General features: G+C 37.5%; 1 protein-coding gene across 1 annotated transcript in view; it reads right to left on the minus strand.

Annotated features, from left to right (window-relative positions):
* LOC148874249 (transportin-1-like) overlaps window positions 1-16,796 on the minus strand; it is an 87,953-nt gene that overhangs the window by 30,077 nt on the left and 41,080 nt on the right. Inside the window, exons 14-21 of the mRNA XM_088960478.1 lie at window positions 15,062-15,187; window positions 14,907-14,981; window positions 14,642-14,713; window positions 14,141-14,251; window positions 13,088-13,219; window positions 3,339-3,440; window positions 3,171-3,233; window positions 3,021-3,095 (exon numbers count right to left, since the gene is read on the minus strand). Coding sequence (XP_088816604.1) covers window positions 3,021-3,095; window positions 3,171-3,233; window positions 3,339-3,440; window positions 13,088-13,219; window positions 14,141-14,251; window positions 14,642-14,713; window positions 14,907-14,981; window positions 15,062-15,187 — 756 coding nt within the window. The remainder of the gene's footprint in view (window positions 1-3,020; window positions 3,096-3,170; window positions 3,234-3,338; window positions 3,441-13,087; window positions 13,220-14,140; window positions 14,252-14,641; window positions 14,714-14,906; window positions 14,982-15,061; window positions 15,188-16,796) is intronic.

Genomic DNA, 16,796 nt, shown 5'->3' on the forward strand with positions numbered 1-16,796 from the left:
ACGGAGTCAAGGTTGATACCAAAAGGAAGAGATATAGTTCCTTAGCCAGAAATAGTAGAGAATGACCAATCTGCCAACCTCACTTTATCAAAGAGTAGATGGTAAGAAGAGAAAAAATCTAGCTTACCAGTAATGTGGTTGGAAGAACCTAAATCGATGATCCAAGGGGACTAAGAGGGGTTAGACACATAGTTGTCATGGTGAGGCGACTAGGCGCTTTGCAATGAGCGTCTCACCCAAACGCCAAGAAAAAATGTATTAGGCGCATGCTGTGGGGACTGAAACACATATATAGTATACAATATTTTATTAAATAAAAATGAATATAAAATATATAATATTTTATTGGTTGGTTTTAGTTTTTATAATAGGATATGTTGCATGTTATCATGATTTTGTTACGAGGAAAGTAAAAACAAAATAATCTCAAGGGTTTCATTCACTTTGACAAAAGAATCGAATGAGGAAGAAGAGAGAACAGCCCTCCATCGTTCCGACACAATCCTCTAAGTCAAGGTGAGTTAATCAGTTTCCTCCTTCGTTTTGTTCTCTTTTTCCACTGGTTTAAAACAGTGGTTTCGCCCTATTCTTCTCCTCTTCCTTGTTGGACTATAACCATTCTTATTTCATGGTTTAAATCATATTATTGGACTAAAACAGGAGCTCCGCCCCCTTCTTTGTTCTGAAATTTCATGCGTGTTTTCAGCTACTTTTCCTTCATTATTGGTGTCTGAAATTCTTCAGTCTTCTTTTATTTTAGTTTTTTTTTTTTTCACCAGCTTTTCTGGGTCTATAACAGGGGCTCAACCCCTACTTTTGTTCTTAGCTTCTTGCATTTATCAGCCCTTTTTTTGTTCTCATCATTGGTGTCTGAAACAGGGGCAGAGCCCCTTCTATTCTTCTTTGTATTTTTTTCTTTTATTTTAATATTTTTTCACCTTCTTTTTCTGGGTCTAGAACAGGGGCTCTGCTCCTTACTTTTCTTCTCCATTTTCTTCTTTTATTTTAGTAATTGTTCTCATCAAGCAACACTGCATGAAACACAAGCACAAAAGTAAGTGCAGAATACATAAAACCAAAAAAAAACTAGTAAGAAGGGATAGAAATCCATCGGCTTCTTATTTTTAAATTCCATTGCCTAGGTGAGGGCTAGGCACCCGCCTAGGCGCCTAGCCTTGCCTTGACGAGTTGGTGCCTTGAAAACTATGGTTAGACAAATGGAAAGCAATGGCTTAGGTTACCTGTACTTGCTGGATAGGAGGTAGGAGCAATAGAAGTCCATTCCAGATGTCAGATTACCCTACTGTATTGTTCCAATTGGTCTTTTATGGTACTTAGTAAATCATCCCTTGGTGCTGAACCTAGAGTAACCCAGAGTTGCAATGTAACTAGTAGAACTCTCCTCATTAGGAACATCAAGAACCACATTTGTTGAAGTATTTATCTTCCTGTATTTCTTTTGAAACTTTTAGGTTTCTCAACTAGGTCCAAAAAGTGCTCCCTAGTAGCTCCAAGCAATTCAGTACATCCCATTATCTTCACCATTGATGAATACAGCCTGCCCTCCTGTAGCTCCAAATGCTACTGGGTCCACTATTTTTATTTTAAGAACTAGGGAAAAATGCCAGCACCAACCACTAGTTTTCACAACAACAAGAGAACAACAGATCTGTCTACACAGATAAGTTCAAGATACTAGTTGCTACAAAACAACTCACAACAGATAAACCAGATCATTGATTAGATGTTCATACATCTGCACAGACCATTTCAAATACAGGTTCTAATTTTCCAAGCGATAATCCTGCATTCCCACCCTGCTTCTTGACCTAGAAACACTCCACATTCAGCCCATCACCCTACAACCTTTAGCCCTCCATAGCCAATCATACAATCACCAATAAAATGCCACAAACCAATCACAGCAACCCCCAATGGAGTAAACAACAGTCCAGATAGTATTCTTCCATAAAAATATTAAGGAAACCCTCGAACTCCCCAAAAACTACTAGATTTCTGATCCTACAACCACAAAAAGAGCAAGACAGAACATCTCTTTATTTGTCCTTAGATGTATACAATACTCCTCTTCTGATTGAAGTCTAAGGAAAAACAAAAGTGAAGAAAGAGAAGAAAAAGGAGCAGAACTAGTACAGAACATGCTCTGATCCCATCCTTTTTGATCTAGAGATGCAGTAAAGAGAACAGTGAAAAGAGGTGAAGAGAAGACAAGATTTCGAAAGTCCAAGATGGGTCCGTTATCCACTTGGATATTTATATTAGGGTGAAATTATATATAATGAAAAGACAAATATACCGTCAGGTACATAAAAAATATATAAAACAACCTAATAATATCTACAAAGTAGTCACTGCAACTGGTCAAGCATCTGACTCCATTCTGTCTTCCACCTTCATCTTCAAACTTTCTGTTTCTTTAATTCCAAAACAAATATGCAAATTAACAGGTAAGACTTAATTTTTCTCAGTGATTATGACAAGGGCAAAACCAAGTACTCAGCTGTTTTCTGTACAGCATTCTGCTACAAATTCTATTTCCAGACTGAAACTTCAATATGGAGCCTAAATCACAAACCCACAATGCACCTCAAGTATTCTAAAATATACTTCCTTGGAAAAGTCTCATACGACAGGTCTAATCAAGTAGATAAAATTATGCATTTTGTAATACCTAGTTCCAAATTAAACATCTGTTTATTGATAAAAATAATAATTCCAAACTAAACGTTCGATTTTTAGTTCGCACCAAACCTAAACTATAGAGATTATGGCCATTTCGACATCATCATTTTCCTTTTATGTTTGACAATGCTCTACAGACAATTTAGAACAAACAGGCATATTGGATTGGCTTGGGAGGACTGCAGTTTTTGACAACTAAATCACAAATAGGATGATCTGAATTCCACTCTTTTGGTTGAAAGACAACAAATTCACCATCACACTATATGCATTATTGGACTGGCTTGGTTGGAACATAGTGCTGAAAGATACCCTACCTTTACTGCTAATTCTCCAATTGCCCAACATGCATTATTAGCCACTGAAACAGATTCTTTCAGCTCCTGAGTATGCTGCGCATGGCATATGTTGGTCAAATACTAACAAACAAGGCTTGATATCAATAAAAACATGAATCAAATGCTTACCAACTGATTGGCAGCAACATTAAGAAATTCTGACAAACGAGGATGCAAATGCACATGGCAAACCTGGCAGAAAATCATGTCAGAACAAAGATAAACTTTAAAGCTGATGAAATAAATAAGACCAATCAACCAAAACACCACTATTTGAGCAAGGAAATGCTAACACACCCTTGCAAGGTCCCCCAGAAGAGCAAGAGCACTTTGACGCACATCAGAAGCATCATCCATGCAGCACTGAAGAAGTAGGTCCCTCAAATTGCCTTGTGCAACCTACAAAAATAAAGTTGCACCAGAACAAATGAGCAAATTTATCTTGGAATGTTTACGCATGAAAAAACAATTGATTTATAAAACAAAACATCAGGAATTGGAAATTTCAAAAATTAGAGTAGTAGTAGCCCAAGACTACATATTCAAGCATGAAAAAACGAATGCAACATCTACAAGCTTTTTTATTTTTGATAATTGAAATGACTTTATAAAACAGCAATAGACAATAGTACAAAGTCCTCAAGGAAAGGTAGGAGTTGCAACCTCTCCGGGCTAGTTAAGTACAGATTTCCAAATTAATAACAACTTACATAGAAGCACAAAAAAGATCTTCCCTAGAAACCGCCTGTTTGGCTAAAGCATCAGCCAAAGAATTAGCAGACCTACTAACCCATTTTACCTCAACTCTCATATTACTGGTTAACCACTTTACTTTTTTTATGAGATCTTTGTAGCCCCAAATGGTGGTATCCAAGTTTAGGAGCCACCTGGTTACCACCTGAGGGTGCCCTTCAACTAGGAGATGCAACACACCAAGCTGGTTGGCGATCTGAATTTCTTGTACTGCAGCAAGGATTTCTGCCCTTGTGGAATCCCCCACTCCCACCGGTCCTGAGAATAGGGAAATTATGTTGCTGTCCTTATTTCTCAAGATACCCCCTATACCTGAAGGCCCGGGGTTGCCTTGGCTACTTCCATCAAAATTCAGCTTGATGACAGCTTCCAAAGGCGGAATCCATTCTGACAGAATTCTATCCTTCTTTGTTGAAGTGCTAGCTATTACTAGCCAATTTTTCCACAAATCATCAAAGGAGAAGTCATCAAAGATATCCACTTTTTTCAGCCAATGGATTGCTCTTGTTAGGATACAATCCTTCATTTCATCTAACCATCTTTCCTTCTCTAAGAAAATTCTTACATTCCTTTCCTCCCAAAGAATCCACAAAGTGGCTGCCCTAACACATTTCCGCATGACCTTACCTCTTCTAGTGTGCCAAACAAAGACAGATGGGTTGAATAACAAGATTAAATCAGAAGGCAAAGACCACCTACCTCCAAATAAACAAAGGCTCCACCTCCATATAGCTGTAGCAAAGGAACAGGAGATCAGAAAATGGACACAGTCCTCATTCTCGGCCTTACACAAGGAACACCAACTTGGAGAAAGACAAAGCAAGGGTCTCTTTTTCTGTAAGTTTTCCAAAGTATTGATCTTCCCATAGAAGACTTCCCAGCAGAATACAGCAATTTTGGGGGGAATAGGTCGTGCCCAGACTTCTTTGACAATGAATCCTTGGGAAAAGGGGTTAGAACTTAGGAATTTTAGAAAAGAAGAGCAAGTAAAAGTACCTTTTGGAAGAGGAGTCCAAACCCTTTGATCAGAAGAAGTGGGGTCCAAGCAAACGGATTCAAGTAAATGAATTAGCTCAATAACACAATTTGACTCACCATCCCTTAACCCTCTACAAAATCCAAAGTCCCAGTTTAACGATAAGGGGTTTAACGGGCTCGGGAGAAAAGTTGCAATTATAAAATTATTATTCATGAAGTGTAAACAAAACCCAAATCCTAATAAAGAGATTCAAAGTAACCCAATGAATTTTAATCTTTTACTAATATCATTATACAACTTATATAAGAAAATTCTGCAGATTAAATTCTTCTTTTTTTTTCAAATATGTAACTATATTCATTAAAATATATAGAATAGGTGTGAAAGAGAGAAGAGGATACATTTTTTTGGTTCAATGGGTTGACACTTTCATGCCTTTTTCTTTTGAGGATTTTCAAAGGGAGTGGAGGGGCATAGAAGTTCTGGAATTTTCCCAGCTGATAAAGGTTTCTTTAATATTATTATTATTATTCTACCTTTTTGTCCTTTTCCAAACAAACTTTATGACTAGGGGATCTGTGTACCTAGGATTGTGCACTTAGCTCCACTATGCTGCATCACATTTCAGATTTATACCTAGATAGATCACATAAACCACACGGTACAAGGGTTCTCCTTTACTTTTCGGTTAGGTCATTTGTCTTTTCGGTCTTTGAAGAGTATGTTTCTTACTTTATTTGAGTCTGTTGAGATGTCAAATTTGAGATGTGAGAGTTGTGAGCTTGCCAAATATTGTAGAACATCTTATTCCTTGAGTAATAAAAGTAGTAATTCTCTTGATATTGTGCATACTGATGTTTGGGGGCCATATCACATCCCTTCTATGGGTGGGTACAGATATTTTCTATTGTTTGTTGATGACTGTACCCGTTTTTCTTGGGTCTACCTTATGCGTTCTCGAGATGAGGTTCCCGCTCTAACCCAAAACTTTCATCAAATGACTTTAACCCAATTTGGGGTCAAAATCAAAGTCATTCGATCTGATAATGCAAAAGAATACTTTGCCAAGCCACTAGCCTCTTATCTACTCGATCATGGGGTTATTCACCAGAGCACTTTCCCTCATACACCACAGTAGAATGGGGTTTCCGAGAGGAAGAATAGGCATATTTTGGAGGTGGCTAGAAGCATTATGTTTACCTCCAATGTGTCTATCCGTTTTTGGGGTGATGCTATCCTCACGGCAGTGTACCTCATTAATCGGGTTCCTTCACGGGTTCTTGATATGAAGCCTTCTTTACCCTTCCATACCCAGACGATGAGTTGTTTAATGTTCCTCTTAAAACCTTTGGTTGTACCTATTTTGTTTAGCTTCTTGGACCTCATCATTCCAAATTTGACCCTAAGGCCTCCAAATGCATTTTTCTCAGTTATGCACAAACTCAAAAGGATTATTGCTGCTATGATCTTGTTTCAGGGAGGAGATTTGTCTTGATGGATGTCACTTCTTTGAGGAGGCACCTTATTATCCTAGGGTTTCTCCTCAGGGGGAGAGTAGTGAGAATTTGGGCCTTTTTCCTCGGGGGAGCGCAGTGAGAGTGGGGTTAACTCATCTGAGGTTGTTCCTTTACCCATTCCATTGAGTGATGAAGGTGGTGAGGGTTGTCAGAGAGATCAGGAGTTGAAAGACTATCATAGGCGATGCAGGCAGGTTGATCTCAGCCATCAGCAGTCCAGGCCAGCCTCAGTTCCTCCTGCGGATCAAGATCCAGGTACTACAGTCCCAAGGCCCACTGAGATACCTTCCACTGTTGCTGTTGCTACTTCCCCTATTTCTGATGACCTTGACCTCCCTATTGCGGTCCGTAAAGGGAAACGGCGTTGCACCACATCCACAGCTCACTGTATTTCCCAGTTTCCATCCTATGATCGCCTGTCTTCCTCTTACAGGTCCTTCCTCACTTCCATTGCTGATATTCCTATCTCCAAAACAGTGCAAGAAGCCTTATCAGTTCCAGAGTGGAAAGATGCAATGAAAGTTGAAATGGATGCCCTTTTGAAAAATAATACTTTGGAGCTAGTTGACCTACCCAAAGGAAAGAAACCAGTTGGATGTAGATAGGTATTTACTGTGAAACATAATGTTGATGGTTCAGTTGAAAGGTACAAAGCCCGGTTAGTTGCAAAAGGGTTTACTCAGACTTATGGTATAGACTACTTGGAGACTTTTGCCCTAGTAGCCAAGATGACCACTATTCGAGTTCTATTAGCTCTTGCAACAAGTTACTCTTGGCCCTTGTTCCAGATGGACGTTAAAAATGCCTTTCTGAATGGAGACTTACAGGAAGAGGTCTACATGCAGTTGCCCCCTGGATTCTATGATACAGAGACAGGTAAGAAGTTTGCCGACTGAATAAGGCATTGTAGGGATTAAAGTAGTCCCCTAGAGCTTGGTTTGATTGATTCAAATTGAAAATTCGGTTATGTACAGGCCCATCAGATCATACACTGTTCATTAAAAGAGTGAACTCTTCTTTGACCTTGCTTGCTGTATATGTGGATAATATTGTAGTGACAGGGAATAATAATAGTGAGATTGAGTCCCTCAAACAACTCCTTCATCAAGAGTTTGAGGTGAAAGATCTTGGTGCACTGCGATATTTTTTGGGTATTGAGGTTGCTAGATCTAAATAGGGGATATTTATCTCTCAAAGGAAGTATGTTCTAGATCTGTTGACGGACACTGGAAAGTTAGGTGTCAAGCCTGCTGATACACCCATTGAACAGAATCACAAGATCAGTGCAGAGGGTGGAGAGCCTCTTGAAGACAAAGTTATATTCCAACGGTTGGTTGGAAAGCTCCTATATCTCTGCCTCACACGGCCAGATATCAGTTATACAGTCAGTGTTGTCAGTCAATACATGCATTCCTCTAGAACTACTCATCTTCTTGCAACTAAGAGAATATTAGCATACTCGAAGAGATGCCCAGGTAGAGGTATACTGTTCAAGAATAATAATCACATGAAGGTGGAGGTCTATACAGATGTTGATTGGGCTGGGAGTGATGATGACAGGAGGTCTACCTCTGGATATTGTGCCCTTGTAGAAGGTAACCTTGTCTCTTGGAGGAGTAAGAAACAAAGTGTTGTTTCCCGCTCTAGTGCCAAAGCTAAATACAGGTCAATGGCTAACGGAGTGGCTGAAATCACTACTTAAAGAGTTGGGTATTGATTATGAGAAGCCCTTGATGTTGTATTGTGATAATCAGGAGGCTATTAACATAGCTCACAATCCAGTGCAGCATGACAGAACTAAACATATCGAAGTTGATCGACATTTTGTCAAAGAAAGGGTCTCATCAAAAGAAGTGTGTCTCCCGTATATCACCTCCAACATGCAGCTCGCAAATCTTCTCACCAAGGTTATTCCAAGGAAGAAGTTAGAGGCAGACCTATTCGAGTTGGGAATGACAAATATCTATTCCCAACTTGAGGGGGAGTGTAGAGAACACTGGTGTGGGTCCCATGGCTGTGGTCCCCACTGTGTTCGTATGACAGCACATGTAACCTTTGTTAGTTATGTCAGTGTTAGTTGGTAGTTATCTTAGACAGCTTGTTATTTCAGTTTATTATTTGTTTTATTTGCCATGTAAGCATTAAGGGCAATTCTGTCCTTTCCTACATTTAGTGAACATAACCTATAAATATTGAGAGAGTGGCGGTGGCAAGTTCATTCGATCTGTCCCTCCTTTCAAAACCCTTGTGTACTTCTGCTTTCTTCTCCTTCCTTCTCCCTCTTTCTTCTACTTTTCTCAATCTGAAATCTATTGGAATTCAAGACTGACTGTAGTCTTGATTGACTACTATGAGGAATAATTGAATTTCACCTGAACAGGTAACTGAATTCCACTCTTATTGCAGGAATATGGGTTTTGCATGGCCTATTCTGTAGTATGGATTTCTGCAAGTCCGTGCTCTTACCGTTGGAGCACCAGCGAGTGTCGAAAACCCCATTTTCTGCTAATATTGTTCACTCATTCTTCTTAACATAAGACAATTTCTAAGAGGTAGGCAAAATTCTTAATATAAGACAATTTTTAAGAGGTAGAGAATTGTAATTAAAATTATAATACCATTTTTTATATACAGGTTAAGAATTTAAGACCCTAACATGGGCTTCTTTGGGATTGCCTCAAGGGGCTTGGTTGGGAGTCACTATGCTTAAAAAACACAGAAAGCACCAAAAAATAAAAAGGTGCCTTTGTAAAGGGGCCGCACTTGGGCCAAGTCTAGGCACACATTTTAAATCACTGATTGTGAGGCAGTCAAAAGATATAGAATACAGAAAGGGAGTTCACATATTTTCTTCCACCATTTCCTCTCTCTGTTCTGCTTTCCTTTCTTATCCCTAAGAAAATTCCGTCCTGTACGTTTTAAATCACTGGTTGTGAGCAGTCAAGAGATACAGACCAAAGAGAGGGAGTTCACATATTCTGTTCCACCATTTCTTCCCTCTGTTCTACTTTCCTTTCTTATCCCTAAGAAAATTCCGTTCTGTTCTTTCTATTCTTTGCTAAGCAAAAAATTACATGTTAAACCAAAAAATATAAGAGTAAATTGTCTGTTATTATCTCCTGAACTTCTCTGATTTTGAGCCTGTGCCTCCAAGATTCCTCCTACATACCTCCCAGCCAGCCTACTATCACCTTGGAATCACCTACTATCACCTTTACCCCTTTAAGTCCTTACAAAGAATCGTTCAATACTGCTGTAAATGAATCCCCATTTCCATCATGACCTGAAAACAGAGCCATACATCCCCTGCATGCTTTCTGAATACTCCTATACCTGATGGTCCCGGGTTGCTTAAGCCGCAACCATCAAAGTTCAATTTGAAGTGTAATACTTGTGGTGGGCTCCAATCAACTGGTATTACTAATTTGATTGGTGCAGAATCAGCAACTTCCTAACAATTCCTTATAATGTCACCAGACGTAATAGGCTTCAAACAAGTCCAAAGACTTGACTAACTTTGAGGATGGAGTTAGAATGTTTTATGTCCTATTTTCCTAGTTACAGAAGTTAGTCTTTATCAAAGGTTTTACCGCAGACCACTCAATCATGAGAAAGAGTGGGATCATCATAAATAGGATCTCCATAAAAAAAAAAAAAAAAAAAAAAAAAAAAAAAAAAACTCCAACTTTGAGGATGCCCTTCCTGTTAAAGAAATTGTAGCTTCCTGATCTAAGAAGATGAAGATACACCAACTTGGAAAGTATCAGAAGCTTTTATCCTTTATTATCATTCAATGGCTCCCACTAGGAAGAAATAGAGGAATAAGACAATCTTGTTCTATATTGTGAAAGTGAAAACCAACTATATGTGCTGGTTCCTGATCACATGCAGAATTTCCTTTTAGTAATTTGGATACCCGAAAACATTATGGTGTTCGAAACAACTTGATGCAGATTATATTGTAAGAAAATGGTATAATTTGCACTTGATTCTTTTGTTAGGAGGATTCTCCCCCAATTGACCATGTTTATTTTGAAGATTACTAACATAAGCAAGGGAGAGTGTATAATTGGCTTTCTATTTTCACAAATCTCTCCTCTTTTTCATAAATGGCCTTTTACCATAAGTTACAAGGAGGAAACTAGGTTGGTTATGTTGATACCCCCTATAATGGTGTAGAATTCAATCAATAAATACACTTGGATGCATTCCGTAAGTTAGAAAATTCGTTGATTAAAAACAAAGAAAAAAAAGGTTGAAGCTTCCAAAAGGATAGAGGAAAGAATAGATCGGAGAGTAAGAAATGGAATCTTGTCCTTCAATGGATTCAAAGTCGTTGCATAAACCATATAGTTTGTATACTAGGGTTTTGATCTCCACCCTTGTTAGCAATGTTGTCAAACTCCAACAAGACACAAAACCATTTTGGTCACTAGATCTTGGATCACATGGTCTGGCTGTTCAATCCACTCAAATATAAAATTCAAAAAAAAAAATATTTATAAAGTAGTAAGTTATTCTAGATTGTATTTTAAAGCTACTTTTAATCAAGATAATCTTAAAATAATAAATAACATACATTGTAACAGGAATGGTTTTGGAAACCGGACTGGACCGGACGGTCAGACCAGTTGACCCAGGAACCGGTCACGAGTCCAGGTCCGGTCTTGGACCACAAAACCATCCAACCGGGCTTCGGACCAGACAGGCCGGTTTTCAAAACCGTGGTAACAAGTATTAACAAATACCAATTTCATGTAGGTTTGACCAAGTCAACACGTCTAAGAACTGGGAAGCTTACAAACTGTTTTGGCTTTGGTTCCATGGTTCTGATGGTCCGACTATCTAGTCCAGTCAGAAATCAACAAAGCTGCTTGTTAGTTTTGATGCTTATCTTTTTCTAATTGATAAATTGTCTTGTCATCCATCAAAAAATTACAAAAAAGGGAGCTAATTATATTCTGCTTCTCAATAAATAACAAATGATCAATTAATAACGAAATATATCAGTAAGAAGTGTATGTAATGCAACCAGTAGAATGGGCTACAGAAAGTAGTGAGAATAACCTTAGTGCCAAATATCAGTAACAGGATCAGAAGTTGGAAGTGTGGACCTGTAAATTTTAGAAGGTCCAAAAGTTTAGAGTGGCTCTAAAGTATGGGCATATGTTTGTGTGTTTAGGCACAGAGGTCAGCTACACAGGGTTGCTTCCAGCTAACCGGGTTCTTAAGAAGGTTGGACTGGATATGGACCTATCTTCTGCCATTTTAGCATGAATTGGCCACTCACTAACTTCAACCCCCATTTTCAAGCATATCAATATCAAGACAAAATCTTATTACCAAACAAAGCAACAGCCCCTTGTCCTTGTTCTTATGCATGTATATAATATTTATATATGTAACTTACGCATATAAATAGATGAATATAAACAAGGGCTCCACTGAGTTGCTACTTCATCATTTCCAAATTACTCAAGAAACGAAATTTGAAGAAAAAAAAAAAACTTCATGTAGTGTGCAGGAAGGAGGATAGAGGGAGTGGATGATGGAGAGCCAAGTATTAGTACATATAAATCCTTCTCCCAGTCTTCCATAGTTTCTTTTTTCCCCCTTTCAGTTTTCTTTCCTAGTTCTCGGTTCTCCACACCAAGGATCAAACTATTGATATGCCTAATACACAAAAATTGTGTATCACGAAATTCAAAGGGACAATCACTTAGAAAGTAAAAAATTAAGTTTGGAAAATTGAGCCAGGACATTGCTAGGAAGGGTATTACCCTTCAAAAGTAGTCAAATAACTTAACTCTCAGGATTCAGCGTATCAGCGACCCTAAAAACTGATACAATATGTCCCTGTATTGTAATGATACTTTGATCCTTGTTCCACACCTTCTTTTCTCTTTTTCTCTTGTTTTGTCTCTCTTGTTGTTGGAAATTCAATTAATAGAATGTAATTAGCCCCCTCTACTTGCAAGAGACAGGTTTAATTGAAGACGGGGGGTGCTTGGATAAGTTCTCTCCCAAATTTTCTTAGGGTGGCATGTCTCACCCCACTTAAAGAGAAATTTAAGGATGGAGAAAAGCCCTCTCTTTATAAGAAATTAATAATACAAGCGGCATCCCCATTAAAGAAGGGGGACACCTCACACCTTATAAGTAAGTGTGATTTTCTTAACTAACATAAGCTTAACTATTTTAGGGCCTGCAGCCTATTTAAATAGCCTCTACTGCAGGCCATTAAATGTTTAATGCGATGTGATTGGAGCCCACCCTCCTCCAAAATTAATTTAGGCCTGCTACCCACTTAAATGGACTCTTCTGTTGGCCCTGCCTTTCTTTAAAAAAAACTATAATTCAGCCTACCTATAGGATTTGGCCTACATGACTTATACAAGGAAAAAGCTTTATAAGATATGATTGGGAGTAGCTTAATAGCCTACTCCAAATTCAGAAAACTTTGAAGCTTCAACAACATGGTATAAGAAACCAGTATAATCAATATGACAATTAACATAAGTTTATGACCAAAAAGTGGCATCTATTCTGTCCTGGTCAAAGAACCAAACATTTGTTTGTGTTTCAAGTCACTTGATTCATAAGTTTAGAGTATAGATCCTACATTTACCAATAGTTTATTGAATTGACAACATGAAGTCTAAAATGACTTCTGCAGATATACAAAGAGAAACATTATTAAAAAAACCTTCCAAAGTCAAAACTTCATTAAATTGTTATGGTCAGAACGGTTAACATAATAGTTAAGAATATTGAATAAGATCAATAGTTAAGAATGCTATTAATAGCCAGCAATGATAGTTAAGAATATCAAATAAGAAAGAAACCTTTGCCAGTTGTTGAGTCTGGATGAGGTTTAAACACCTCTGGAATACAGGTTCAGCAAATTGAGAAAATCCAGGACCAAGTGCCTGAAAAAGGTAACAGACAATTGTTCTATCAGAATCATTATATTTCTTAGTTATCTTCATTTATGATTAAGATAGGGAACACTCAACATTTTGCAGATAAAAAGGAACTGTATACAACATGATAAATGTTGTACTTTAAAAAATAATAATTTTTTATCAATAACAAGATGATTTATATTATAATAGAAAGAAGGATGGGCAGGACAAAAAGAGCCATCATACTAGTGTTTGCAATAGAACCCTCTGTTTTTCTCCCTATCCACACATAACCAGGGAAGGCACAGGATATTAATAGTGGACAAAAAAAGATAAGAGGTCTAATTTTTCTGTGTCCACTCCCACAGAAGTGGGGTATCCACTTTAGATAGTCGTAGAAAAAAGTTCCCTATCTAACCAACTCTTGTGAGAAACAAGAGCTCTAGTGGGGGTTAGAAATCCAAGTAACTTTTCTTGATGCTTATCTCACAAAAGGGCATCTAGTATAGCTCTTTGTTTACATATATCTCATTTTGCTTTGTTTTGAAAATACTTCCATGTTACCACTCACATCACACTTGAGCAATTCTATGACCACTGACATACCCAACACATGATTCATTGACTGCAACTGTAGACCCCCCATAACATAAATGACCTTAGAAAAGAAAAAGGAAAAAATTACAAACTGAAGCTGAAAAAATGATTTCAACTGTAAACCTCCAAATGCTTCCTATTTAAACCCAGAAACAGTTGCATTCCCAGAACGTTCAACTTTGGACACTACAGAATGAGAAACATAGGGTGGCAAAAAAGCAGTGTCAGTGGAAGTTTTAGTGTTAACAAGTTGAGATTTCATCTAAAATGAACAGATTGATCTTGCAGTGCCATGAGTGACATAAAGAACCTGAAGACAAGATTAAATAATAAACACAAAAAAAATACCTGCGCTATGGATGTGAAACACTCAAGCAATGGAAAAAGATCTTTGTCTGAATTTGCAAGTTGCTGCCACTTTGAGATTAATGGAGGCATCAAAATATCAAGATACCTTGGCTGTCATGTTTACAATAGAGATTAGAACGCAAGTAAGATATGCCATTATAGCATAACATGCATTGAACTATGACCCGTGTCAGCACTGTCTCTCTCAAAAGGGAAAAACAAATAACAAAAAAGGGTAGGTGGGGCCGTGGGTGAATATAACCATCATATTGCACATTAAGGAGCAACTGTTTGGTCTAATGGTAAAATCTCAGGCTGACAATCGTGAGAATGCGAGCCAACAGCTGAGAGAGGTCACCTTGTGCAAAGGAATCTGCCGAAGGCTAGGTCATTGTCCAATCAACCCCTCCCAAGGCCCCAGATAACTGGAACTTTTATTGGGTAACAGCCCTTTATAATAATGCAAAGAACAGGAGAGAGAGAGAGAGAGAGAGAGAGTACTTGATTGAGCTCCCCTCCAACAGCATCTGCTAGTGTACCAATAGCATCATACACTATCCGGAGGTTACGTTTCTGAAAAACAGTTAAGAATAAAATCAATGAGAAACAGAAAAAGAGTTATAAATAGGATGGCAATATAAGTGGAATCTGAATTGGCACTTACCATGCACAGTTAGAGTCAATTGATCAATAATGCATACAAAATGCAGAACAAAATACATTATAGAAAACAAGAAAAAAAAAGCAAAGGAGAAAAAAAGAAGACCTGATATTTCCCAAAAGCACATAAAAGGTGCTGCAGAACTATTTCCAAGTGCGGCGCCAACTCTTCTGCAGCCTCCTGCTATTAAATAATGCCTTGAGTTCTAAAGAACTTTACAAGAATAAATGTAGCTATTCAACTCTTGTTACAGAATAAACCTCTTCAAGTGTGGCAAAGGCTGAACAAGCAGCTTCTTGAACTCGTTTGTTAGTGTCCAATACCCTTCGTAAAAGACCCATAAGAACTTTTTCAAATTGTTCATGACCTGTTTGATGGCCAATACCCTGAACTTGGCAGGAAAAAAAAAAAGAATTTTCAAGCAGATTTTAAAATTTCATGGCACCAAAAACTAGAGATCAATTAAAAAACCAAGAAAAAAGAACAGTCTCACAAGCTCAAAGTATTGAACATCTACTGAACAATTATAATCTGTAACAAGTTGCATTCTAATACAGTATATATGAATGAAAATGTTAGGTAAATGATCCAATAGCAATATCAATTACTTCATGTTACTAAAATAACAAGGTATGTTCAATTTTACATGACACCCTTTATAAAGTCGATAACACAACAAGCATGTCACCAGGGATTAGAGACAATTAATCAACAAAAGGAACAGAAGATTTTGGTAAAACGATCATAAAAAGAAGGAATCAAAAGCAATGAGATTACCATTCCAACACCAGGATCTTATAGATCAATTAAGCCATATGGCAAATAGAACCCCTCATTTGATAAATCTTCAAATTAATTTAAAACCCAACCATAGTGACATGTCTGCAGAGCCAAACCAATCCTAAAATAACATAAGATGAATCCATTTCCTGAAATTAAGTCATTTAGGATTTTGCAGTCACTATATTACAATCACCCCAGAGGCCTTAGGAATAAATTTGGAGATTCAAGAGAAGATATGAAGCAAAAGGCAGTTTATTGGACAAGCATTAAATAAAAATCCTGTCATAGGTAGCAAATCATAATGACATAGTCATTCACCACTTTGGAGGACTCTAAATTGCCCTTCTTTCATCTTGAAGCTCCCCCAGACCCATTGGTGTCAATGGCATCTGTAGGTACAAGCACTTCATTGTTGATAAACTTAAATATGACCGATACATAACTTTTGCTCGCATTTAGGGCACAGCTCTTCAAATTGCAAAAATAGATTTACTTGTTAGGAAAGTATAAGGAAAAAGAATTACATGTAATAGATGTTATGTTTTCTTGTTTTATAAGGTTAAATGTGTTGTTTAGTATGTACAAGAAAGGTGCCAAGCCCCATTACAACAACAATAATAATAGTAATAAATAATAATAATAATAATAATAATAATAATAATAATAATAATGGTAACAACAACAACAATAATAATAATGCATGTTTTCTTATTACAAGGAATGTGCATGAAAGGAGGGCATTGCTTTGTGCAATGGTAATACATCAGGTCATGAGAATGCAGTTTTAGATGAAAATTCCCACTTCATGCAAAAAAAAAAGAAAGAAAAAAAAAAAAAAACAAGCACTGGTGTTTTAAATAATCCAACCTGAAAGTCAGGAATAAGAAAGAGAGGAAGAACGCAAGAGAAGAAAAGAGAGAAAAGGCATTCATCAAAAAAAAGAGAGAGAGAGAGAGAGAGAAAAGGAAGATCATGGAAGAGAAAGTTAACTCTCCAACTCACTTCCAACTCCTTAAATATTATTCACCATACAAGAACCACACATTTAATATAAGGAAAAGGACTACACTTCCCCTATTAAATAAACTTCATAATAAAAGACAAAGCTACCTTCTCAAAAAATAAAATAGTGTATTTCAACAGTATCCAGACTACCCCTCCCAAGACATGGATAGCCAGGACCATCATTGGGTAAGGGACCTTAGACACATA

This window comes from Nelumbo lutea, chromosome 1, assembly GCF_056320005.1.
Source record: "Nelumbo lutea isolate HS-2025 chromosome 1, American lotus-T2T, whole genome shotgun sequence".
NCBI lineage: Eukaryota > Viridiplantae > Streptophyta > Magnoliopsida > Proteales > Nelumbonaceae > Nelumbo > Nelumbo lutea.